This window comes from Benincasa hispida, chromosome 10 (genome assembly GCF_009727055.1).
Source record: "Benincasa hispida cultivar B227 chromosome 10, ASM972705v1, whole genome shotgun sequence".
In the NCBI taxonomy this organism is placed as follows: domain Eukaryota; kingdom Viridiplantae; phylum Streptophyta; class Magnoliopsida; order Cucurbitales; family Cucurbitaceae; genus Benincasa; species Benincasa hispida.
Genome location: NC_052358.1, coordinates 44,535,709 through 44,563,567, shown reverse-complemented (window position 1 = coordinate 44,563,567; position 27,859 = coordinate 44,535,709). Strand labels below are relative to the sequence as shown.

The 27,859-nt window shown below is 37.0% G+C and overlaps 1 protein-coding gene and 1 non-coding gene across 3 annotated transcripts in view; one reads left to right on the top strand and one right to left on the bottom strand.

Annotated features, from left to right (window-relative positions):
• Nucleotides 1-2,379: 2,379 nt before the first annotated feature.
• LOC120088350 (cyclin-C1-1-like) overlaps nucleotides 2,380-27,859 on the top strand; it is a 25,837-nt gene continuing 357 nt past the window's right edge. The window contains exons 1-9 of one of the 2 annotated variants that reach the window (XM_039045574.1): nucleotides 2,380-2,540; nucleotides 2,642-2,748; nucleotides 6,637-6,676; nucleotides 7,713-7,757; nucleotides 8,302-8,420; nucleotides 8,530-8,644; nucleotides 17,115-17,165; nucleotides 25,920-26,071; nucleotides 26,327-26,332. In XM_039045574.1, coding sequence (XP_038901502.1) covers nucleotides 2,509-2,540; nucleotides 2,642-2,748; nucleotides 6,637-6,676; nucleotides 7,713-7,757; nucleotides 8,302-8,420; nucleotides 8,530-8,644; nucleotides 17,115-17,165; nucleotides 25,920-26,071; nucleotides 26,327-26,332 — 667 coding nt within the window. In that variant the 5' untranslated portion in view covers nucleotides 2,380-2,508. Of the gene's footprint in view, nucleotides 2,541-2,641; nucleotides 2,749-6,636; nucleotides 6,677-7,246; nucleotides 7,342-7,712; nucleotides 7,758-8,301; nucleotides 8,421-8,529; nucleotides 8,645-17,114; nucleotides 17,166-25,919; nucleotides 26,072-26,326; nucleotides 26,333-27,859 lie in introns of those variants that run through there. The other variant, XM_039045576.1, reaches the window with a different exon arrangement.
• LOC120089598 lies at nucleotides 26,140-26,239 on the bottom strand. Its single transcript, XR_005485273.1, has one exon. It is a non-coding gene; the product is annotated as a U6 spliceosomal RNA (small nuclear RNA).

Genomic DNA, 27,859 nt, shown 5'->3' with positions numbered 1-27,859 from the left:
CCAATGGGATTAACCTATAATTTCATGTAACATATTACAAGTCAATCTCCAAGCATTCAAATTACACAACAAAATCATTGGATGTCAATCAACAATTAAATCATGCAATTCATAAACACAAAATTCAAATTGAAACCCATAGACAAGAATAAAAAGATTACATTCAAACAAAACTCCCAAAAACTACATTGTTCCAGAATCCCCTAAACTAGAAAATAGCTAGAACTTAACTTCCCATGAGAAGACAAATCCTGACATCGTTCCGTTAGTTACATGAGATGGGAAGAAAAAGGGAGAAAAATACAAGTGGAAAGGTGATAAGAGGAGAAAATTGGCTTAGGAGCCGATTGGAGATCGATCATTCTACCCTAAACCGAAGACAAATATATATAGTAGTCGTTGTAGTGTTGCCTCGCGCTCACGCGTCTGTCAATCATCGCGACATTGCCTGTAGCGTCACGACACTACTCTGCGCTCCAGCAATGATCAACTACTGCCTTGTAGCGTTGCAACGCTCCGTCTAGGGGTATTTTTATCCATTTACATCCTATTGAAGCCCGATTGCTCAAATTAGCTTCTAATTGCTCCAAATTAACCCCAATAGCTCGTAATGACGGATTCTACTTCCAAGATGCTCGATACCCATAAAATCACTAAATAAACACATTAAACATAGTAACAACCTAAAATTAAAAAGAGGAAAATAACACATTTTCGGTGTTATCAGTTCTATCTCTTTCCATCCTAGATAGATTGTGATAAAAGAAATTGATAGGGATAGGATACTATCTCTGTCTATCTCAGATAGATAGTGATAGGGTTCTATCACTATCTATATGAGATAGACACAGATAGAACTCTATTTTTGTTTATCTCAATTCAAAGTTGTCAATGATAGATCTACTCAATTAAACAAATATAGAGTGCAAATGATATAGAAACTATGGAAACAGATATTAGTGTTTACTATTGAAGTCTATCACTGTCTATCTCTATCTTTGTCTATCTCAGATAGATAGTGATAAAACTCTATCATTGTCTATCTCATATAGACATAGATAGTGCCCTATCTCTATCTATCTTAATTCAAAGTTATTAATAATAGATTTGCTCAGTTAAAAAAATGTAGAGTGCAAATCATATAGAAACCATAAAAATAAATATTAGTCTTTACCATTGAAATTTATCATTGTCTATCTGAGATAGACAAAGATAGTATTCTATCGTTGTCTATCTTAATTCAAGTTTATCAGTAATAGATGGATTGATGTTAAAGTTTTTACTAAAGTTCCTGAGATAGATAGTTGACATAATGCACAACAAGTATGTATTGATATTAAAGTTCTATTGATACATGGAGAATTTGAAGTTATCAACAATTTAGTTTACTTTCTTCTTCTCTTCATATTTGTTTGCTTTTGCTCTGGTTATTGATGATTCAGTTTTCATTGTTTTATTTCCTCTTCCTTTGCTTCCATCAACTTTGACCATTTTTTTTTTTGCTTATCATCTAGTTAAACAAAAATTAGGTTCAATAATGTTTAATAAATATGATTAAGTAGAAGAATTAATGAAATTAAAAGAAAAGAGAATGATTATAACCTTTAAAGATTTGATGATATATTGTAACTTTGAAAAATTGAAAGCAACAATGGAAGAAGAAGACGAAGAAGTAGAAAAGAGAAAGAGGAAGAATGATAGACCAAAAATGAAGCAGCAATGGCGAGAGAAGAAAATGAAGTAATGGAAGAGGGAGAAGCCGACGAGATAGAGGGCGAACAATGGTTATTGGTTGCCGTTGCAAGAAAAAGATGTGGAAGACGCGCATGTCGGGCGGGTTGCAAATTTTTGTGCGGGCTGCGATATTTTTGGTATTTCACATATTGGGTTGGGCTTTCTTCCATCCGTTTTGGGTTCTTTTTTATCGTAAATAATTTGAGTAGTTTTATTAAATTTGAAAAGACCCCTAACAATAATGCATCCATTTATTCACTTATTCATATATGTATATATAATTCCATATAAAAAAAAAATCTATTAACTAAGGAAACTCGTGTACCGATTACACGATTTAGGGTACACATGGATGTCGATTTGGAGGATTAGTACACGATTTTTACTACCCTATTTTTGTCAATAGTTAGTATTTATAGCTTATATGTGAATTTTCTTTTTATATTTACGTTATTTTTAAAATAATTTTTGAATTACCTTAAATATGTCATTTTTTTTTTTCAAAAACTACAACTTAACTCCGAATGGAGATATACAAACTCCATGTACATATAAATTTTAGGCATCACATCTATGAGTGGTCAAATTGCCTAAAGATCAGTGTTGTAAAAAAAATTAATGTAAACCATTGGGAAAAGATGTTTACAAAAAAGACACGGAAAAAAAAATTTGCTTGCAGGAAGTTGATGCATTCATGTCAACACCGTGTCACCGACTACTATAAAACTCGTTGCGGTGCCGAAAAGCTGAAACTCGGGAAATTTGTTCCAAAGTATGGCGGCTAATTTCTGGACTTCATCGCACTAGTACGGTCCTAGACTATCCTAACGCTTAACTGATTCTTATAATTTCTATATTTTCGATAACTTTTTTGTTCTTTATCTCTTTGTGCGAATGTAATCTAAAGCAAACAACTCCTGGATCAAGAGGAGGTCGATGTGGTGCAATCGCTCGATAAAGATAGGGGCATCACTCTCGAAGACTTCAAGCTCATCAAGATGCATATGGCAAATTGTAATTACCCTTTTCCTATCTCCTTTTCTTTTTTATTAACACATCTCTGATGTTGTACTGGTTGCCGTGTTTTTTTCTCCCTCGGTTCTCGTAATTGAAGTTAAATACGCAATAAATTTCTCTTCATTTCGAAGTAGTTTTGTTCTCTGGACTGACATTTTCGACAAATATGTTGTAAGCGATCCAAGAAGAAGAAAAAAGCCTTGGAGAGACATTCTCAAACTTAAGGAAGTGTTGACTTCCAGAATTAGCATTTTCATGTATAATTCTATTTCAATTACTTTCCCTAGGCTTTATGTAATCCTCAATAGCAAGAGCCAATAACCTTTTTATTGGTAAAGTTTAGAACCATCCAAATGCTACTTGGAACATTAAATTAAGAACAAATGAAAAATTGGATTTATGTCCAGTGGATCATACCTACCAAGAAAAAGTATTTTGTTTTTGTTGAAACGGTTTTTCTTTATCCATGGGCAACGAGTTTTGATGTATCAGGGGTATCGGTCAATAAGGTAGGCATCATCTATAAAGCGGGTCTTTTTGTTACTCAACGGATAGAAGTTACTCTAGGGATAATTTGCTGATCTTCTCAATGGTTTGGAGATGCGAAATTGGATTTTTCTTCTGGATTATCTCACAGTCACAGACTTCGCATTCAAGTTGATGATAAAGCAAGTGGACATATGTTGGTTTTGGGATTTGTCATGAAGTTTCCATAATTGATCCTAGCTCGTGTTAATGGATTTGGAAGAGTGGATATTGGAAGAAGGCCATTTGCTGAAACATATTGATTTAGCAAGTCAGATTCTAATTGAACTGACAGCTTGTTCTTGGCAGTCTGTGGAATGGAAAGTCAAAGCTTTGTTTCTGTGGTCAGCTTGATTTTGAAGTTATTTTTCTCTTTGGTTATTTTGTGTTGATTTAGATGTTTAGAGTTACATTTCCCTTGCTTTTGCCAAGCGTTTATTGTTCTCTCTAGGCACATTTCTCTGTGTCGTTTACTTTGTAGAAGAAACTTTGAAGACTATGAAATTTCAGATGGAAGCAAAATATTGTTGGGTAAAAGATTTCACTTGAATCTTCTTTGAACAAGATTGTAAGATACAACTTCTCATTAAGAGAATGAGGATAGAGGATTGCTGAAGGACACAAAACACAGAACTCCAATAGGAGTGAGATAGACTATTGGATTTCCAGAGGACTGAAAGGATTCCATCCGCCGCATGGAGGACATGAGGTCTCCGATTATGAAGACATTCCAGACTCATTCAAGAACTTGAAGCTTTTCGGTTTAAAGTTATTAAAAGTATTCACAGCTCCAACACTCATTGATGGCACACTTCTAGAAAATTTGGTTTGAGTTTGAGAAGTTCTTGGATTAGAATTTCTAAAACTTGGCTAAAAGTTGACACTCTTGCTGCATTCAAGTTGGGAAATGGGAGACGTATCCGATTTTGGCTTGATCCTTGGGTTTAAGAGCTTTCTTTCTAATCAACATTCCCATGGTTGTATGGGATTGAATTATTCCCCAATGGTTCGGTCTTTGAACATTGGGATGAGAATATGTCAATATGAGATCTTGGCAATAATAGGCATATTACTTTCAGAAGATTTCTTAAGGAAGAGGAAATATCTGATTTTTCAGCATTTATTGGGCTGTTTGGACTCCATACAGCCTTATTCTTCTCAATCTCAATATTCAAGGCGTTGGGTGTTGAATTCTTCTGAAATTTCACGGTTAACTCATTATCCAAGCATGTAATAGCGGCTCCCCTTTTAGACAAAGTTGTTTATTAGGCTCTTTGGAAATCCAATAGTCCAAAGTGAATTAATATTCCTGTGTGGACTATGCTTTTTGGATCACATAATTGTTATCCCACCCGTCAACACAAGCCTCAACAACACTACCTTTCTCCCTCGATGTGCCCTTTATGTTTTGCTCCTAGTGAAAGACTTGCAACATTTGTTCTTTGAGTGTTGTTTCTCTAAATTAGCCTGGGGGAGATTATTCTCATTTTTTCAGCTTTAGTGGAGTTTTGTCTAGTCTTTTTGGGAAAATATTCTTCTGATTTTGGTGGCCCTGTTTTGGCCAACAATTCACCGATTTTATGGTCCAATGCAGTTCAAGCTCTTCTGTTTGAGATTTCGTTTGAACGGAATCAACAGGCTTTTTTTCATAATAAGTCCCTTTCTTGGTCTATTTGATTGGATTCACTTGCCTCCTCATGGTGTTCTCGTTCTAAGACTTTCTCTAATTATTCTATTCAAGACATTTGTTTGAATTAGAATGCCTTCATTTTCTCATTAGAATCTTTTTGTTTTATCAATGGAAGGTCTTGTTTTCTTGTTTTCTTTTTCTTTTTTAATAAAAAAAGAAGACTTATAAGAGTAAGAATGTAAATGTGCAAGAGTAAATCAGTTATTTTGGCAGGAGGGAATGCTAATAAATATTGTCTGGTTGTCCGGGGGTTATATGGGTTTTCGGTATACGTTGTGTGGTGTTGTGATTTTGGTGAGGAAATTGTTGGCTAGTGTAGCCTGGAGAACCAGCTCTCTCTCGAAAAGCCGAGTACCTTTATCTTTCTTATTTCTTGTCCTTGTTGTGAACTCTGTTATTTTGAGAATCGTTAAAGTCAAGAACATTTCTGGCTGTTATTCTTGTTATTATTTGAAGTTAATTGCAGGAATTACTTGTTAGATACCAAACAGAGGATTTCGTCCACCTCATGGACAGGGAGGTTTTTTTTTTTTTTTTTTTATGGAAGGGGCAGGGGTATGTGTTGTGTTGTGGGGCATTTGGGGGGACGTTACTGGTTGTAATTCTATCTCTTTTTGTATTTTGATGAGCTTTAAGACAATGTTATTAGTTGAAAATTAAATATATTTGAATTATAGAAAGAAATGAGTTTCAATTTTGAAGACTGTTTGGTGTATGGTTTTGGGTAATTGATTTTGCAAGTTTTTTTCTTCTGAGAGTTGCTAGATCCTTTCTTGGCATTCTTATTTATATTTTGGCTCTTGTAATATATGGAGATTTTTTTAAAAGGAAATTTGAAAACTAAAATTTGATTAAGGAAAACGATAGAATACAAATGGGCCAAATAGGGAAAAAAGCCAACAAAAGAACAGGGCAAAAAAAATAAAAAAACCAACAGAAAAATAGGCTGGCTACAAAAGGACATCCCAGAAGCAACCAAAAAGAACCTAACCTAATGTGGAAGGAAATGGCTCTGTAATGAACCCTAAACTAATATGGTTCTGTACACATCTTCGAATGTTGAGAAGTGAAATTGAGTAGAGCATGGCAGAGTTGTAATGAATGAAAGTATGGCAAAAGTGAATGGCTCCAAATGGGGGCTCGAACAATATTTCATGTTGGCCTTCACTTTATAATGACTAACAGAAGGCAGTGTTCATGTTATATTGGTTTTGTTCTATATTTGATTACAGTTTCTAAAAAAAAGGCTCTGTAATGAATAATTCAAAAGTCATTTCGTCTAATCTAGAGCTAAGGATCAAAATCTCTCCACACTCTTGAAGATTCTATATTTTCTCCTAGTTCAGATTTCTTATGCAAAGAATGCACCACTGTGGCCATGAAATGAAAGAATAATGCCTCTGAATCTGATTCAAAGAGTTAGCACCCCATATACGACCTAAAATGTAAAGAATTTGACCTTGTAGGAGATAAGGGTTACACAGAAGACTAAAAGAAGGATTAAGAGATCTCTTCTTTATCAGTTTGATTTTTCTTTTCAGTCTCTTTAAGTTTGTTCCATGAACATTTTCCATCTTATCATTTACTGATGAGAAGTTTGTTCTTGTTAAAAAGAAAAAAAAAGAAAAGAAATAGGTTGTTCTCTGATTCTTGTTTTTCTTTTGTTTCAGATATTTTGAAGTTGGCCCAAAATGTGAAAGTTAGACAAAGGTAGCCATGATTCGCTCATTTTCTTTTATGATATCATTCTTTTTCATAATGTCATAAGATCACGTCTACAATTGCATTAAAAGTGCTCAAAATATCAAGAGAAAAATATAATTTATGTCTTATTTTTTATGAGTTGGATATAGTTTCTAACATTGAAGCAATAGACTCAATTGCAGCGGTTTGCTTCTTTGATGTGAGGCATTGCTTGGAAGGTGCATGCCATCCCAAAGCACGGAGGCTTGCGCTTAATGCACCCTCTGCACTTTGTTTGTTCTTAATTTTTAATTTTTAAACTCTTAACCTAAACCGTGCATTTAGGTTATTACTTTAAAAAGATTAATTTTCTGTTAACTCAAATGCACCAATGCTGCTGTTAGCATGTCCTAAGCTTCTTCAATTCTCTCTCTCTCTCTCTCTCTCTCTCTGACAGTCACTCTTTCTCTTCTCTGAATCTCTCTGTCCCTCTTGAGTCTCTTTTTCTCTTTCTTTCTCTTTGATTCTATTTTCCTTGTTGAGTATTGCGAAGACTAAGTATGAAATCCATAAATAAATCTTTCCAAATACCTTCAGGAATAGGTAATGGGCAGACCAGTATTTTGTTACCGTCCTTTGGTGGTTTGGCAAACATCTTTGAACAAAGTTATGGATAGCTTTCCTCATTTGAGGTAAAAAAATATCGAGATTGTAACAACTGTAATGTTGGGCTTTAGTTGGCTGGTGGTTGTCTTTGGTAGTTTTTATAGTAGGCATTGTTTTTCAGTATTTGAAGGAGGCATGTCTATCGAATTTGTTATTTCTTATTCGTACCTTTTCTCTCCTTTTGGAAGTTTGTAACTTTTAGAGTTTTTCATTACATCAATGAGAAGTTTTTTCTTGTTTCAAATGAATTCATGTATTCAAATAGAAATTCACCTAGCTTATGTGCTCCTTCAGGGAGCAGTATATATATCCTTGATTTTTTATTATGCATTCTGTATTTATTTTTATAAAATTATCTCAACGAACAAGTTTTTCTTACGTTCAATCATTCTTTCAGGGTGGTTGCAACTGCTATTACATATATGAGACGCGTTTACACCAGGTACAGTAGAATTCTGTTCCAGAATGGCAAAAGTTCTTATTCTGCTGACATGGGAGTTTCATTACCTGCCTCTTTTCCTTTCTTTGCTTTTTTGGTAATTTATGTTTCTGTGATGATAGAGAACTCTTTAACCGTCAGCCAATTAGTAGTACTTCAAGAGCTATTCCAAAAACTTTTCGACTGCTAACAACTCTTAAATATATATAGTATGTATTTCTGAAGTGTAGACAAATTACACCAATTCATCAATGAAGGATGGGCTGATTCATTCTCTCGTCATTTCCATTTTTTTTTCAAATCCATAGCTTTTCTGTTTTACATATAATTTTTAAATCTGTTCTAAATCTTTTTCCTCCTTTTGTTTTTTCCGCAATTTCTCTATTCTCTTGAAGGTTATTGTATCTTTGAGCATTAGACTCTTTTCATTTTATCAATGAAAAGTTATGTTTCCTTTTAAAAAAAACATATGATTCTTAAATCTTAGCGTCTCTCAATTTGTTATGAAGCACATTAATGAAGTTGTTTGCAATTGATTTTTTTTCAGAAAGAGTATGACAGAATACGATCCACGATTAGTGACTCCAACCTGCCTATATTTGGCTTCAAAAGCAGAAGAAAGCACAGTTCAAGCTAGACTTCTAGTGTTTTACATTAAAAAAATACGTAATCATATTTTCTTTGACATGCTATAATTTGATTATTTGCTTCCATTCGATAGAATATGCCCTTAGTAGTATGTGAAAAGTCGTAATCTGTGGTTCTTGCCCTGCAGAATCTGATGAAAAGTACAAGTATGAGATCAAGCACATACTAGAAATGGAAATGAAGATTCTAGAAGCCCTTGACTATTATTTGGTGGTATTCCACCCTTATCGTGCATTGTCTCAGTAAGTAATCATATTGTAATGCAACCTGGACTATTATTTGGTGGTATTTCAGCCTTATTTGTAAAGGAAACTAAACTTTTTATTTTTTTACTGATAGAATAGAAAAAGTTGAAATACAAATTTGGTCTCAAAAACCTAGGGTGCATCTAATAAGGGTCCCCAAACTTCCATAGATTAGGGCAAGCCTTAGAACAAGCCACAATCTATTCCTATTGTAAAATCTAATATAGAGTCCACTCTAAATACTTAGATGCATCTTATTGCTGATGAACTCATTGATGAATGGAGGAGGAAGGATAAGAAAGGCATTGTGATCAAGCTCGACATTGAGAAGGCTTTTGATACAGTGGATTGGGCTTTCCTTGACTCCATCCCGTAGGCTAGGGGTTTTGGTAACTGTTGGAGAAAATGGGTCATGGGCTATCTAACATCTGCAAACTTCTCTATCATCATGCATGGTCGTCCCCGAGGTAAAATTTGTGCCACTATGGGTATCAAGCAATGAGATCCACTGTCTCCCTTCCTCGTAGACTGCTGACTCAAGCTGAAGCGGATAGGAAAATTCAAGGTTTTGGGTTGGTAAAGGTGGCCTTTCCATTAGTCATCTTCAATTCGTCGATGATACTATCCTTTTTTCCACATACAATCACGACTACATAAAAAATCTATTTGATATCATCAAGGTTTTTTTAAGCCTGTTTTGGCCTATCCATTAACCATCACAAGTCTGAATATTTTTGGCATTAACCTCTCCTTGGTTGAGCTTCAAATCATTGCTGACCTTTATGGTTGTAAGTTTGGTATATGGCCTAATTCCTATCTTGGGCTCCCTCTTAATGGCAAGCCGAGAACCCTTTCTTTTTGGGCTCGAATGGTTGAGAAAATCGAGCGGAGAATCAAAGCGTGGACTTTATCATATATTTCTAAAGGTGGTAGGCTAACTTTGATTCAAGCCACCTTGAGCAACCTCCCTACCTACTACCTTTCCTTCTTCAAAATACCTAGCAAAGTGGCCCATATGATTGAAAAACTCTATAGAGATTTTCTTTAAAAGGGGAAAGAGGAGGGGTCCAACCTCCACCTTGTCCGTTGGGATCTTGTTACTCTTCCCCAAAGTGTTGGTGATCTTGGGATCACTAATATAAAGTTGAGAAATGAGAGTCCCCTTGCAAAAAGGATTTGGAGGTTTAGGGTGGAAAAACATGCTTTCTGAAGAAGAGTCATTGCTGCCAAGTTTGGCTTCTCCGTCTGTGATAACAAATCCAGATCACGCTCTGTCCACTGCTAAAGGCCCATGGGAAAACTTGTTTTTTCTTCAACCTTTGGTGGATCATAGTCCTTTATTCGGCTTCGGCACTGCTTCTAGCCACGACACCTTGCTTCTTACTTCTCCAGGTAACTAAGTTTCCCCACACAAAGATACAATATCTTGAGGTGGACTTCCTATCTGTAACAGAACCAGCCCAATCTGAGTCTGTGTAGGCCTCGATGCACCTTTTATCATGCTTTCTAAAAACCAAGCCCTTTCCAGGTGAAGACTTCATATACCTCAGAATTCGTGTAACCGTCTCCATGTGTCTTTCATACGGAGCCTGCATAAACTGAATGACCAAGCTAATTGCATATGATATATCAGGTCTGGTATGCGAAAGATATATCAGTTTCCCCACAAGCCGTTGATATCTCTCCTTGTTCACAGGAACATCCTCTACCGATACTATCAGATTGCTGTTGACTTCTATCGACGTATCTGCAGGTTTTACACCCTGTTATTCCAGTCTCTCTCAATAAATCTAAAGTGTATTTCCTTTGAGACATTGAGATCCCTTCCTTCGATCTTGCTACCTCCATTCCTAGGAAATATCTCATGTCACCGAGATCTTTGATCTCAAACTCATTTGCCATTCGTCGTTTCAACCTGTCAATCTCTGCTGAATCATCCCCGGATAGTATAATATCGTCAACATAGACAATCAAGACAACTATTTTCCCCAGTGCTGACTTCTTAGTGAACAAGGTGTGATATGAATGCCCTTGAACAAACCCCTAAGATTTAACAAAGGTGGTGAACCGATTGAATTAGGCTCTAGGGGACTGCTTTAGGCCATACAAGGACTTTTTTAATTTGCAAACCTGATTACCAAATTGTGCTTCGGAACTTGGAGGTGGGTTCATATATACCTCTTCTTCTAGTTCACCATTCAGAAACGGATTTTTCACATCCAACTAATGTAGGGGCCAGTCTTGATTAACGGCAACTGAGAGAAGAACATGAATAGTGTTAAGTTTTGCCACATATGAGAGTTTCTAAGTAATCCACTCCATACGTCTGAGTGAATCCTTTTGCAACCAATCTGGCCTTATATCTGTCGAGAGTTCCATCTGACTTGTATTTGACAGTAAAAACCTACTTACACTCTACTGTTTTGTAACCTCTCGAAAGACTAACCAGATCCCACGTTTTGTTAGTCTCAAGAGCTCGCATTTCCTCCATAATTGCAGCTCGCCATTCAGGAATTTCCAGAGCCTTGTGCACATTGTCTAGAATCATCACAGTATCCAGGTTGGTGGTGAAAGCTCTAAATCTCGTAAACAGGTTACTGTAAGACAAGAAGCTTTTCATAGTGTTTGGTGCACAACCTCGTACCTTTCAACAAAGCAATCAACAAATCCAAGGTAGCATCAATCCCATTAATCTTGTCTGCTTGTTCATATGTACCCATTTGTTGTTCATTTTCAGTCCCCTGAGCATCACTTTGTGCTTCATTACAACCATAATCCTTGACTTTGCCAGAGTTCACTACATCACTTTCAACATACTTATTATCATCAAGACTAGGGTTACCTTGAGCCTGAGTCGGTTCTGGTTCTGATTCTTGAACACCTTTTGGCAGGGCAACAGGGGGAACAATTTTGGGAACTATTTCCTTTCGGAGATGCTTCCTATAGTAGGTTATCCAAGGCACTTGTTTTGCAGGGAGGACAGGCTCATTTGTTTCAGGAATAGGTTCAGGAAACAGGTCTAAAGGAACATAGTAAGTGGAAGTGTTAGCCTCTTCACTCGAGGTCTCCCCCTGAAGAGGACTAACGGGAAAGAAGGGTTTGTCCTCTAGAAAGGTGGCATCCATGGTGGCTAAATACTTTCGAGAGGAAGGCTGAAAACACTTGTAGCCCCATTGATGGAGCGGATACCCAACAAAGACACATTTTTGGGCCCTAGGAGTAAATTTACTTTGGTGATGATTGTGATTATGAACGAAAATGGTGCACCCAAACACCCGAAGAGGAACAATTGGGAAATGGCGAGTGGACGAGACAGATTCTTTAAAATGCTCTAATGGGATCTGGAATTTGAGCACACGGGAGAGCATCCGATTGATGAGATGAACTGTAGTAAGTACAATATCTCTCCATAGATACGAGGGTAAGGATGCAGGTATCATGAGGGATCGGGCTACTTTAATGAGGTGGCGATTTTTCCATTCAGCCACTCCATTCTGCTGAGGAGTATAGGCACAGGAATTTTGGTGGATGATACCTTTAGAGTTTAAAAACTCACGAAGGGACTGATTAACAAATTCAAGTCCATTGTCACTTCGAAGAATGGTGATTTTGGTATTGAACTGGGTTTCGACGGTGGTGTGAAATTGTTGAAAGACCGTTGTCACTTCAGACTTGTCGGTAAGCAGGAACACCCATGTAAGACGGGTGTGATCATCTATGAAGGTGACAAATCACCGTTTACCTGACACCGTTGTGGCATTCAACGAATCCCAAACGTCACTATGTATCAGGTGGAAGGGCCAGGAAGGTTTGTAGGGTTGTGAGGTAAAGGACGCCCTAGGTTGTTTTGCACGAATACAGACATCACGAGATAAAGATTAACACATTCACATTTCGAAATAAATGGGAAAATAGATATTTCATATAATGAAAATTTGGATGTCCAAGATGAAAATGACATGATAAGAAATCAGTTTCAGAAGCAGTAAGAGAAGACAGTAAACAAGTGCTAGATAAACTCCTAGAAGAAGCATCCTTGGAGGGGAAGTAGAGCCCCCTATTGTGCCGAGCAGTGCCAATCATCTTCCCCGAGCTCAGGTCTTGAAATGAAACATTATCTGGTGAGAAAACGACTTTGCAGTTCAAATCTCTGGTTAATTTACTAACTGATAGCAAATTATAAGATATCTTTGGCACATGTAAAATATTCTGTAAAATTAGTCATTGAATTGGAGATAAGTGACCTTTTCCAGCAACGAGGGCAAACGATCCATCTGCATTTCGTATTCTCTCATTTCCAGCACTTGGATAATAGGAGGCGAATTGATCATATGATCCAGTTAGGTGGTCCGTTGCTCCTGAGTCAAGAATCCAGGACTCATCCCCCTCAACAAGGAAACTAAAGGACTGAGGAGTACCTGATTGTGCAACATTGTTGGTCCCAACTGTACCTGGATCCACATGGCTAGTCACCAGGGAGGCATCATCAACTGTTTCACCCACAAAGGCTCGATTGGATTAAGACTTATCATTTGGAGGTCGCCACTTGCCATTTGGTGGACAACCGTGTAATTTCTAGCATTGATCTTTTGTGTGCCATGGTTTCTTACAGTGTTCTCAAATCAGTGGAGACTTTCCATTCTGTTTGTCATTCACTGGTCCAACTGACTTGACTCCAAACGCAGCAGAGTCTAAGGTGGTGTTTGCGGTACTGTTCATAGCGTTGGTTCTTTCCTCTTCTAACCTGATTTCTGAGCAAACTTCCATCAGGGACGACATTGGTCTTTGTCCCAAAACTCACTCCGGACACCATCAAATTTTGAGTTTAAGCCTGCCAAAAAATCATATACGCGGTCAGCCTTCTCAATCTTCGAATACTGAACCCCGTCAACTGGGCAATTCCAAACAACTTCGCGACACAGATCCATTTCTTGCCACAATAGTGACAATTTATTGAAATAGGATGTTATGTCAAGGATACCTTGCTTGCACTTGTGTACTTGTTTTCTCAAGGTATAAAGACGCGAAGCGTTTTGTCTTTTCGAATATAGCTTCCCAAATATCCCGAGCTGAAGCTGAATACAGTAGGGGCTTCCCGATCTGGGGTTTCATATTGTTTATCAAAATTGAACGGAGGAGAGAGTCCTCCCCCTTCCAAATACGTTCTTGGGGATCCCCAAGGTTTGGTCTTGGTATCTCTCCGGTTAGGTATCCGAACTTATGCCGTCTCTCAAGGACCATTTTCACAGATTGAGACTAAGAAAAGTAGTTTTGGCCGTCAAGTTTTTCTCCAATAGAAATTCCTGTAGAATTACCTACAGAACCAGACATAATGTTTGTAATAGGTAAAGCAGGGTAAGCGGTTACCGTTTATGGCGAACATAATGGAAAGCCTGAATACATATCTGGGTGACAGTCAACCGAAGGAATTGCGGTGGATCTAATGGCTGCCCCGAGTGCGAAATCTGCCATTGCAGCAAGTGTGCCAGTTGTTGTTGTAAACCAATTGTTCCGCCAAAACCCACTGTGGGTTGTTGTTGCCCATAAAAACCCAAATACATAGACTCCGTTGGCGTGGAGGAAGCGGCTGACTGAGCAAGGAAGTGGCCCTGATGAACCGGGTGGGCTGCCTGAACCGGGTTCAGCTAGACCAAGTTTGGCTGAATCGGCTGGTTCAGTTGGAACGGTTGGTTCAGCGCCTGGTTTGAAGGAGCAGTCACTCTCGTGCTTGGGTAGGGTTGTCCAGTCGACTGGGCGGCGCTTGGCTGCTGTCCGATTGGTTGTGATGGCCGAACTTGGAAATTTTCGGTGATCAGTTGTGGCTGTGTGTTTTCGAAGGTGGTTGAGATGCTCGACGGTAATAGCTGCTGTGGCTGTGTGTTTTCGAAGGTGGCTGAGACGCTGTAGGGCTATGCGATGGAGGGAAGGACACCAACGACGATCGATGGGCTGTGCAACTGGTTCTGACCGGTGGGTTGCACGACGGTGGTGGTTGTTTGTTGTTGCACAAAAGTTTGGTTCTGCAATGGCCTTAGTAACGATTGTAAATATTGGTCGACGACAACCCTAATTTCAACACTTTGGGAATTTTCCACTTGATTTGCATCCCTTGCTAGGTTTGATGACTGAATTTCTTCAATCCTTGCCATGATCTCATCACCATGCTCTGATACCATATTGAAAATAAAAGGGTAGAAGAGAAAAACACCAAAGTTACGTGGAAAACCCTAGATCAGGGAGAAAAAACCACGATAAGAGTTTTTTATTAATTTTTCTGATACTCAGTATACACTACAGGGATAGGTATAAATAACTAAACAGCGAGAAACCCTAGACTGTAGACACCACATAAGAAGACCAAAATGCCCTTAGGGGCTAAACCACAATTTCAACAAGTATAATAGTATCTCTTCCTGCACGTTAGTAGGAAATTTTCATATGAAATTCTAACATTTTCATTGCAATATGAGCAGTGCTTTAAAAAGCCATCTCGGGCGCATGCCTAGGCACACCTAGGCCCAAAGCGCAGGTCTGGCGCCTTGCCTTGGAAAAGCGAGGCTCACAAAATAAGGCACGCCTTAGGCGCGCGCCTTTTGTGAAGCCCCAAGGATCAAAGCCCTGCGTCTTGGGGTTTTTCAATTATTTTTAAAAAATAGTAATAATTAAGGATTTCCTTCTTTATTAACTAAAAGGATCAGGTTTACCAAATCTAAATGCAAAATTTCTTGTGTTTTGGGTCCCTTTTTTCCATATTTCCACTTCAATTATACTCTCTCTTTTTAATGTAATATTTTTATATATAGTGCGCCTCACAAAAAAAAACTTGCACTTTTTTGTGGGCCTTGCTCCTAGGCTCTAGAGGGCCATTGCACCTTAAGGCGCCTTGGGCATTTAAAAACACTGAATACAAGGGAGAGTAAGAGTTAAAGAGAGAGGACAAACTAGTCATATGATTAGAAGCTCCGGAATCAATAATCCACAAAGAAGGTTTGTGAGAAGAGAAGATTTGAGGATAAATTCCTGGTTGCGTCAAGGAAACATAAGAATTATTAGATGATAAATTGGTTGTTAGCAACGTCATGGTTGGATGAATTTGCTCTTTTGACATGGTGACAAGTAATAGGAAATAATAGACTTTGAGATTCAACCAGGATAAAGGAACAAAAATAGAATTTAGTTTCTCTGAATTGAACCGAACTAGATGCTGACTGACCAAACCAGGTTCTTGCAGACCCAATTGAACCAAGTTTTTGTGGACTAAACCAAATTTGGGAGGACAAGTATCGTGAAATTAACCTCGAAAATAGATTTACGAATAGCTTTAGAGAAGAGACCTACAACAAACACCAAACTCACAAACACGAGCAAGGAACCTGTCACGAACGAAAAACCCAACACGAACAAGAGGATGAAGTCACCGGGTAGGAGTTTTCCCTTATCCGAATGGGTCTTGTAAGAAAATAGGATTTCATATTGAGCTCCAAATATACGCTATTGGGATAGGATGACTCCTACTAGCTGACGATCGGAGTGGACTGAATTGCAAGCTTACAACAAACACTAATAGAGATGGGTGAACTCGTCTGAGGTTGAAGACCTTAGACGGTGATGGAAGTAGACCATGGTGAATGGTGGTGGTCTAAGATGAAGACGAGGATGACCGGTGGTGATAACTTGTGAACATTCGACAAGATCCAAAGACGCTGTGACAAATGAATGAACGAGGTAGCTGAAATGCAACATCTGATGGGGATATGTGATTGATTGGTAGCGGCGAATGATTGGAGATAATTGACAGTGGAACAGTAGCTAGGGTTTTTAGGGTTTAAGAAAACTGGGGTTTTTTAGGCTTTCAAAATCATTAGATGCTCTGATACCATTTCAATTTGAGTGGAATAAATTATTTTGCATTCCTATAATCAATTGTAAGATACCTAGCCTTCTTATATAGGAGAAAGACCCGGTATATAAAAGGAAAGAATTATAATGAGAATATAATAAAATCATGGATGATTTTACAGTTATTATCTTAGTTAGTATCGGTTGGAACTTCTCAAAGCTCATGCAGCTATCTTCTTCTTATCCTCCTCCATGTTTAATATTACACCTCAAATTAATTGCCTTGGTTTGGTTATCTTGTATCTTTTGTTGTTTTTTAGATCTCAGCTTTGTCGTGATTATTCATATTATGTTCAATCTTTTTCTCTCTCACTTCTTTGTGGAGTTTGTAATTTTAAGGATTGGTCTCATAGAAAAGACAAATTGTGAGTAGCCCAGCTGAATTAAATGTGCTAAAAAAACCTGCTTTGGACTTTGATCTTTTTGGTTTACGCGAATTCTTCTTGTCCGTTTTGTTAACTTTCCCGTCCTCTATGTTTTCATATATATTTAGAATCATGGTTTTGTTTATCCTAACTCTAAACGCCCCTCACCCCCCCCAAAAAAAAAAAAAAAAAACCACTGGCAGGTTGCTCCAAGATGCAGGCTTGAATGACATAAATATGACTCAAATGACTTGGTAAGGATCTGATCGATGCATTATTTCAATTTAATGCTTCTCTTATCATTTAGCTCATCTTTTTTCTTGTCATTCTTTGTTTCAAAATTTATGGAAGTTTGAGCGTAAAAACGTGGATGATCATGATTTTCTTGCGTGCAATGTACCAGAACCTTTTTCCTTCTGTAGTACTTGTGGATAAGTTTAAGCCACTTTGCAAGGACTACGTAATTGCTATAAAAGTTTGAGCATAAAAACATGTACACATTATTTAGATGTACTAGGACTACGTAATTGGTTTAGGGTAGTTCTATTTGATAGTTTAGTCCGTGAGTATTTTTGCTGGCTCATATGCGCCTATAGGTGCTAGGTGCGTGTGCGCACGGACAAGGGTGTTTATCACAATTGCATACTTTCAAGTACAGGACTTGCTCTAATTCGACGAGTAGGTCAACCATGTACAAATCAGAAGTCGTGGACAATGTCACTATATGATGTAGCCTCCACTCACCATTTCGAGAGAGAATGGTTTTATAAAACATAAGAGAGAGGAGTTTTGAAAACATCATTAAAGAAAGTATTGAAGGCTGACAATTGCAAGAAAGATTTGATTGCAAAAAGTACAAAAATACTTAGTCGGGGCTTGACTTGTGGGTTTTCCTATAGTACATTCTGAACATATTCCACCATGACAGGTTTGCATATCAAAAGTGGCGAAATGTCACTTGACTTGAAGGAAAACTAAACTATTTACAAGACTTTAATATAAGGTGATTGAAAATGGTTTGAACATGAGGCAAACACACCTTGGACAAGCATGCCGAAGACACTGGGTTCGGGTGAGCGCACACGGGGCTAGTGCCACTAACCTCTTTAGTGTTAATGTTTTGTTGGAAGGATTGTTTTATGATTACGTTTTAGAACACAAATTTCAATAGGATAGTTCTATGTTAACCATTGAGAGAGAGGGAGAGGGAGAGATAGATCGCATCGAGGCGTAAAATCTATGCACCTTGTCTAATGATTAGAAAAATAATAGTGATTTGCCTAGCTTCTTAAAAAATATTAAGGTTTGAGTTGTGACAATTTGAATTAGGACTACTTTTACTATTGTGACTTTTCAAAACATTGAAGGCGAAGATTTATAGTACAAATAAATCTCATTAATGATAATAGTAGTAGTAGTGATAAAGATTCCTTTTTAGAATTTTGATTAAGTGAAAATTGTGGGGGTGAATTTTCTTTTTGCATTTTTTATGACAATCATGTTTAGCAGTATTTGGTTATACCAATTTAGGATTTTTAAAATGTTTTTTATTCACTATTTGAGGCTTACGCCTCATATGGGCTCGCCTCTTCAAGAGGAAAAGCCTCCGAGGCTACCATGAGCATTTTAAAACATTGGTATAATTGTATTTAACTAAAATGTTAGTCAATTAAAGTTTAAACTAATGGTAATTTTCATCTTAGAATGGGTGATATTTCTCCTTTAGGCTCTCTTAGATTTGTGCATGGTAAAATTGTATTTAGATTAAAATGTTAGTCAATTAAAGATTAGACTAATGGTAATCTTCATCTAAGAATTGGTGATATTTCTCCTTTGGACTCTCCAATTCAAGGTGAGTTATTTTCAAAGGCTTTTAAAACTTTATGGATGTTGCAAGATTAATTGAAGGTAAGCAAGATACAAAATTGTTTGAGGTAATTGATTTTGTTGAAGATTGTTTTTCAGTTTAGTTAGTGAAGAAACCTTGAGGGGCTGTTTGGAGCATTGGGTTGAGTTTTAAATTTGGCTCCTATTTAGGAAAATAGTAGGACTATTAGTATAATTAGTTGTAAGGGTATTCTATTAATTACAAATGGAGTTTGTTAGGTCTTTTGGGTTACAAATATTAGGTGAGAGTAAGGTTAGAGGTGTGAAGAATTTTGTTGAAATTTTTGTCTAAATATTAATGGTTAAATATATTCCTTTACTATCTTTATTATTTTTCACAGAAAATAATTTTATTCCTTCAAATTTAAGTTGGTATTAGAGCCATGTTCTTTTGCCTCCGCCATCGGAACCCTAGTTGTCGAACTCATCGACGCATCCTACTTCCAGTTGAAGTCGCGCCATCGTCAGTATTCAAAGTCGTTCGAATATCACTCGTCGACGTTCAGATCCAGCTCACCTTCGTGCGCATCGGCGTTTGCTCACATTTGCCAAGATCCGCACACGACAAGGCGTTTAGAGCTAGCTCACCTTCGTTCACGTCGACATTCTGCTTACATCCGCCCATCATCTCAGATTTGGCTGTCCAAACCGCTACACCTTTGCCCAGATTTGCGCACGACATCTGCTCCTAGACTCACTGACGCTTCTGCTTCTTTTGCAACTTCTACTGTCGTCTGCCTTTATCGTTGGTGCTGGCATTGTTTGCCTCACACGTCATCACCGACGCTATCACTCGGTGCCGTCGTGGAGTACGCCGTCAAGATAGATCGTCACTTTTGTTCTAGGGTTTGGAGGTCACTTTAATTTGGTTAAGTTTTTTTATATCTTAGGCTCATTTGGTCTAAAGAGTGGTCTAAGGTTCAAGTTTGGTTTGGTTAAGAGATTGGTCTGGTTTGATTTGAATTATTCTTTACTTTCTTACTCAACTTGAAGTTCAAGTTCTAAGTGGTTTCAAATTTTTGAGTGGATTTCTACTATTTCACAATTTTTTTTACCATGTTGCAAGAGCAAATTCATCAAATTCTAAAACTGCTACCCACCAATTTGTCATCTACATGTGTTTTGTTTGTTATAATATATATTTAAATTAATATATATAGCTGTCCTTTATCGTAAATTTATATATCCTATATTAGGGTTTCTCATTCACCTATATATATGTATCTTTTGTCTAATTAAATGATAAGAAATTCATTCTCCAAAAGTACAGAGTACATGAGATCAGAGCATTCTTTGTTTAGGGTTTAGAATATTCTTCGACGACTTTGTGAGTTAGGGTTTGAGATTGGGTCATCAACTTTGAGTGGCTGTTTGTCGACACTGCCCACCTCAGGAGGAGTGTCGCCGCCATCCACCTCAGTCAGCCTTTGCCGTTCGCCAGAAACCACCAATGCATGAGGTACACGTGCTGGCGCGTGGGTGCGTGTGAGGCTGTCTCTTATACACATCTAGATGTGTATAAGAGACAGTTTGACCTCTGAGCAAACTTCCATCAGGGACGACATTGGTCTTTGTCCCAAAACTCACTCCGGACACCATCAAATTTTGAGTTTAAGCCTGCCAAAAAATCANATCCACCTCAGTCAGCCTTTGCCGTTCGCCAGAAACCACCAATGCATGAGGTACACGTGCTGGCGCGTGGGTGCGTGTGAGGCCATTTTCTTCACTTCCATTGGTTGGGTTCGTCTCGGGTTGCCTTTTCCAGTCCATCTGTGCCTTTGGTTCTACCAACATCTACTCGAGTGTGAGACTGTTTGGAAAATACCCTTTTGTTCCTAGGGTTTGTGACTGTTTTGTTCTAATTTGGGGCTATTTTGCTCTTTGGTTTACCTTGCTTTTGATTTTGATTTGTTTAATTCTACTTGTGGGTTCGTGTGTTAGTCCTTAATGGATGAGATGAAGCATATGATTGTATACAATGTAATTCCTTTAGCATCAAAGATAACATAACATAAGTTAAATAGTGCTAATTACTGTGATTGGCTTCACACGATTCAGTTTTATTTACTTAGTATTGATATGGATGATCATGTGACTGAGAATCCACCACAGGATGCTAAGAAAAAGGGTTGGCTTCGTGGTGACACTCGACTTTATCTTCAGATTAAGAATTCGATTGAGAGTGAGATTGTTGGTTTGGTAGATCATTGTAATTCTGTTAAAGAACTCTTAGAGTTCTTAGAATTTTTGTACTTGGGAAAAGAACACATCCATCGAATATTTGAAGTTTGTATGCAATTCTTTCAAGCCGAATAGAAAGTAGAACCTGTTACAAGCTACTTTATGAGGCTTAAGTAGACAGCTGCCGAACTTGCCTTCTTATTACCTTTTAGCCTAGATATCAAAGTTCAACAAGCCCAGCGAGAAAAGATGGTTGTTATGATATTTCTGAATGAACTTTCATCTGAATTTGGGATGAATAAAACACAAATTCTTTTCTAATTTTAAAATTCCGTCGTTAGAGGAGGTCTTTAGTCATGTTCTTCATATTGAGAGCTCTCAATCTGGTTCGTCTGTTTCTCAACCTATTAGTGTTCTTATAAGCAAGAATAATAACTTTCGAGCTACTCTAGGGATGACCAACAATTTTTAGAAATCTAGTTATGATAATTGAAAATTAGATTCTCAGGAGATTGTTTGTCACTATTGTCGTAAACCAAGACATCTGAAACGTGATTGTCGAAAATTGTTGTACAAGGCTCAACGATCTCAACATGCTCAGATAGCTTCCACTAGTGATATGGCCGAAAAGTCTATTACCATCCTTACTGAGGACCTTGCTAAATTTCAAGTATTTCAGGAATCCTTGCAGGCATCTTCTTCATCGAATCCTATTACCACCATTGTTGAGACAGGTAATTCGAAATGCCTTCTTACATCATCTGCCAAGTGGTTCATAGACTCAGGTATCACCGCTTATATGATAGTAATTCTAACTTATTTTCTACACCTTTATTCCCTGCCACATCCCTATATGTCACTTTGGCATATGGATCCACCTCCTTTGTTCTTGGCTTCGACACTATTCCTCTCACCCCATCTCTTTCTTTGTCCTTTGTATTACATTTGCCTCAATTGTTTTTTAATTTAATTTCTATTAACCAGCTTACACGTGGCCTTAATTATTGTCTCTCGTTTTTCCCTAGTTATTGCTTATTTTAGGATCATATGACAAAGAATATTATTGGTAGAGGACATGAGTCGAGGGGCTTTTACATTTTTGACCACCAGATACCAAAAGTTATAGCATGCTCTGGAGTTACATCCCTGTTTGCAGTTCACTGTCGTTTGAGCCATCCTCTTTGTCCGTGTTGAAGAAACTTTATCTTGAATTTCGTTCTTTGTCGTCTTTGAATTGTGATTCGTGTCAATTTGCTAAATTTCATCGTCTTAGTTCTAGTCCTAGAGTCCATAAGTGAGCCAATGTTCCATTTGAGTTAGTTCATGATATTTGGGGTCCTTGTCCAGTTGTGTTCCAAACAGGTTTTTGTTACTTTGTTACTTTTGTTGACGATTATTCTCGTGTGATTCGGTTATATTTAATGAAAAATCGCTTTGAGTTATTGTCTCATTTTTGTGCTTTTCATGCTGAAATTTGAAATCAATTTAATGTCTCTATCAAAACCTTGCTCACTGATAATGTTGGTGACTATTTCTCTCATGTACTTGGATTTTACTTATGTGATCGTGGCATCATTCATCAATTCTCTTGCGCAGACACTCCATCTGAAAATGGAGTTGCTAAAAGAAAGAATAGACACCTCCTTGAAACAACCCGCGCCTTATCCTTTCAAATGCATATTTCAAAGCAATTTTGGGCTGATGCGGTGTCCACTGCTTGCTTCTGATTAATGGAATGTCTTCCTCTGGCCTCAATGGAGAGATTCCTCATCGTACTCTTTTTCTTACGAAATCTTTGTTTCCTATTGCCCTTAAAATCTTTGGCTGTGTTTATTTTGCTCAGGATATTCGTCCACATCGTATGAAATTAGATCCAAAATCTTTGACATTTTCTAGGCTATTTGCATGTTCAAAAGGGTTATTGTTGTTATTGTCTTACTCTTAACAAGTATTCCAATGTTATGTTTTTTGAAGATATACCTTTTAGTCCCTCACCAGTCATTGTAAAGGAGAGGAGGATGATCTTTTATCTATGAGATTACCTATTCCACATCATCTCCTGCCAAAAAAAATTTATTAGAGATTAGCTAGATGATTAATTTATCTGTCTCATGCATGTCCTGATATTGCTTATACAGTGAGCATGGTTAGTCAGTTTATGCATGCTCTTGGACCATCTCATTTTGAAGCTGTCTATAGAATTTTGAGGTATATGAAAGAGTCTCCTGGAAAAGGTATTTTATTCAAAAGGAATAATCACTTCCAAGATGCAGTTTGGACAAGAAGCGCTACAAATAGTAGATCTACCTCTGGTTATTGTTCCTTCATTGAAGGAAGTTTGGTTACATGGAGAAGTAAAATATAGAATGTGGTGGCCAGAAGTAGTGCTGAAGTAGAGTTAAGAGCCTTAACTCATGGAATTTGTGAAGACACATGGATCAAAGAATACTAGAAGAATTGAAGACTTCTTTGATGCTGCCTATACGGATTGACTTGACAATAAAAGCTATTGATAACTTGTAGAAATACAAGTTATTGTTCTCTCAAAGTTAGAATAATTAGAATCTTTAGTGACGTAAACACACTCATTATGAAGGAAAATGCATGAAATTCCATAAATGTAGTAAACTCATACAAAATTATCATTTTTAGTAAAAAAGCTGCTTCACTAACGCATTTCAATGCAGGAATAAGAACTTTACTAAGTGTTGCAGTGAAGGCTAACGCAAGGGTATGCATCCCAGACTGTTTGACGCATGAAGGATACAGTTGGCTTGTACATTTCATGTCAAATCACCACTTGCAGGTATGGGCATCTGACTGACAGCGTCTGAGCAATCTAGAAGTGGCAGGTGGCTGTCCTAGGGTATGGAAATTAATGCAGTCAAATCATCAAGTTGTTGAGAGATTGCCTATAAAAGGGGAAGCTACCTGCAAAATCAATAGTTAGACACTTTTGAGCTTAGACAGTTAGAATTTTCATAAGAACCAGTAGTTAGAACTCCCTGTCGTCTGCAAGCAAGAAGTAGGAGGGAAAACCACCATTCCACTGTTGATCAAGAGGTATTACTGGAGAGAACCTCGAGAGAGATATCTTTTTCAACTCCTCCACCTAATTGGTTGTAGCAAGTATTTAAAACAAGCCAAAGAGGACAAGAGATTGAACTCTGCAGCTTGACTTCTTCCTTTTCATCTTACATTTTCATTCACCATCTTATTTCATCGAGTCGAGATTGTTGTACAAACACTTATTTATCTTTAAGTCAATCTTATCTTTGACCATTCATCACTTCTCCATCTATTTACTCTCAAATCTGTTTGTGTTTGTGAATTTTCTGACTTAATTACTTTAATCAACTGATCGAGATTGTTGCTTAAGTCTTCTTGATCACTTGATTAAAGTAATTAAGTAGTTAAGTCACTCGAGAGCAATTTAACTATTGAAAGCATTAAGTCAAGGCGTGAAGTAATTTTAGAGATAGAATTGCTCATGTCTTTTGTCTGTTCTTTATAACCAACGCATGCACCCTAGAGATAGGATTATGCGTGCAATTCGCATCGAGAGATGTTGAACTTAGCATAAACTATAGAATAGAATTCCCAATGCTTAGCATGAGCACTTAGATTGTAAACAAACATCTGCACCATCTTCATTCCATCTTCATTGTGCTCATATAGGCTTGCTATTCCTGCTAGGAGGTCAATACATATCACTTACACTGAAAACCATTCATCCATAAATCTATTTCTCCCTCCGAACTGCTATTTCTTCTTGCATGCATGCCATTAGTTTAGTGTAAATAATCAACACCACTCAGTTAATTAGGAAACCTCTGCATTAGATACGAAAAAAATTCTTGCATTAGTACATTCTAGAGTCTCTGTGTTCGACCTTGGACTTACCAGGAAACTTAGGTTAGATTTATACTTTGGTCTAACTTAAGAAAACTTGTACGCATCAGCAAGGTGTGCATGCGTCTATCACCAATGCTACGTCTGATTTCCATACTAAGAGATAGAGCAATTCTTCATCCATCTCCATTCATCATAACCATTCATCACCATTCTCCTTCATCATTTTAAGCACTCTTAGAATCAAAATTACGAGGTGAACAACTACCATCTCTATTGCTCATAATCCAGTTATACATGATAGTACAAAACATATTGAGGTTGATAACCATTTTATTAAGGAGAGGATTGAAGCAGGAACAATAATATGTATTCCTTATCTTCTTACGTTAGAGCAAATTGTTGATGTACTAACTAAAGGCCTTCCAAAGAAACAATTTGACAGATTGATTGACAAGCTGGCTATGGAAAATATCTTCAAACCAGTTTGAGGGGGAGTTTTGGAATTTTTATGTGTAGATATTAATGGTTAAATATTTTCCTTTACTATCTTTATTATTTTTCATAATTGTAAGAGGTCTTTCTCCTATATAAGAAGACATAAGATTGCATGTAGTGTGGGAGAAAAATAATTTTATTCCCTCAAATTTAAGTAATTTTGTGGTATTTCTTTTGGAAAATTAGGAAGAGACTAATCCTCTAGGAAGGGGAGGTTACCTTGTTACTTTTCTTACGATATTTTAGCATATTCTCATATATTTCCATACTTTAGTGTTCTTGAGTGGGATTCTTGTTAGGTGGTGTTCTAGTAAATTGGTATCATGTTCCTAACATATGTCTATGTAAATAGGAAGTCAATGTTTGGGGTGTAGAGTTGTTTAGCTGAAATTAGGAAGGATTGGAGAGTTGATTTATTAAGTTAATGATATCTGATGCAGTATTTTTGTAATCTAAACAAGTGTTGATTTTATCATGGTTATTTTTGTTTGCTTAACCTTCTGTGTAACCATTCAATTGTACACATATTTTTTTTCAAATTTTTAACACTCAATCGGTAACCGAGGATCTTTAACACTCGATTTGTACAGGGGACTTGTGAACGACACCTACAAGATGGATCTAATTCTTGTACATCCACCCTATTTGATAGCTTTGGCTTGCATATATATTGCTAGTGTACTAAGAGAGAAAGACACAACCGCATGGTTTGAAGAACTTCATGTTGATATGAACGTGGTGAGTCTATTGAAAGCTAAATTTCTTCCTAAGTTTTATATGTGAATGTGGTGAGTCAATTCAGTCTCTGTTATTAGAATCGTGCATTGGGTTTGTTTGTGTGTCATCCTTGCAAGGGCCATGCTAATCTTCTCTGTATCGTTGCAATTTTATCGAATGTACCTGAAGGGACTCGTGCATTGAGTTTGTTGGATAATTGAGGATTATACTTTGATTGAGAACAACCTAGGGATAATTGTTCAAAAAAGTGATTAGTAAGAGAATACCACAAAGAAGCTTTGAGGCTAATTGATTCAAACTGATTTTTTTTGTCTTTTTTCTTTTTTTTTTAAGGAAATGAAACTTTTTATTGAACAAATGAAAAGAGAATAATATAGTACAATGAAATCAAAATAAAAATAAACAAAAACAACAATAAAAGCATTTCAATTTAAACATAAATCTTGAATAGAAAAATATGCGTGGAAAGAGAGCACTATGAAGAAGCTGTGACTTGAGCAGAATCAAAACAATCTCTTAATGGAAGAGATTTATCCTAAAAATCCTCTGTGGTCCTTCAAACCAAATTTATGAAAGAATAGTTTTAACCACAATGGACATAATAACTAAAACTTAGATAACAAAGGGGGGGCAACCAAAAGCTGAAAAAGAAAAATTTCCTTGAGCAGATTACAAAGCACCACCCACAAAATATTGAAGAGTGAAAATAATTTCCATCAACATGGCTTAGAAGAATTTCACTCAGAAGATATGCGGAAAATCTTCACCATCAGCTAAACATGAAGGGAAAATTGAAAAACACAAGCAATGGGAAGGAAACTTCCTTGAAGTGGTTGAACAATTTATCGAACCATAATATACCCAAAGGAGAACATTTACTCGATTAGGCAATTAAATTTTCACAAGGCTTTATAAACAAACTTTTCACTAGAATTGGAAGCAACCTAATGTTTAGCAAGTGAATCAGAAAGTCTACCAATAGAATCCAACTCCAACTTCTAGAATCAGGGAGATTAGCTTTATACTTACCATCTAAAAACTCTGAGATCTAAAGTTTCATCATCCTTCAGCAATCAACAAAGAAAAGGGATATTTTGTGAAAGTATAGGTTTTTAACCCAATGATCTAAAACGGACTCATTGGGCATTTTGAAGAGGTGAGAAAAACTGAAATATAGAGAACCATTATTCCATGCTTCTTGCCAAAGAGATTCTGCTGCCATTGCCAAGTTGGAACAAAGCAGAAGACTCAACTTACACCAAACCTTAGAAATCCTGATCCAAGGGCTTGGAAGGCTCATACCAAAAGGCTCAAACCTTAGAAATCACTTTCTTCTTCATCTTCCTTCAGATTGGGTTGCACAATCTCCAGGTCGGAAGTGCTAAAATTTTCTTCCTTTACGCTTCCACGCAATCGATTGAAATTAGGGCTTTAATGTGTTTTGAATCCGTTTTCCCATGGTCACATAGTTCTTCAATCCTGTTTTATCTATCTAAATTGTTTCCATTTTCTTCAATTTCATCAACTACATGGGTGTCAACGAGATTATCCCCAAAATTATCATCAAGATTTTCTATTTGGAAAATTTATGTAAAACTCTTAGGTTTGAGAGAATCAGAATACTTTATTCCATTCACTATTATATGTCTTAGTTTGGATCCTTTTGTTACTCTCTTGTAATTGAGGCTTTTTATTTGCTTTCTTTTTTGTAATGAAAAGTTTCGTTATCTTGTTCAAAAATTAGAATTAATTTGATAAATGTTCCTGCATAGAAACATTATAGTCTATATAT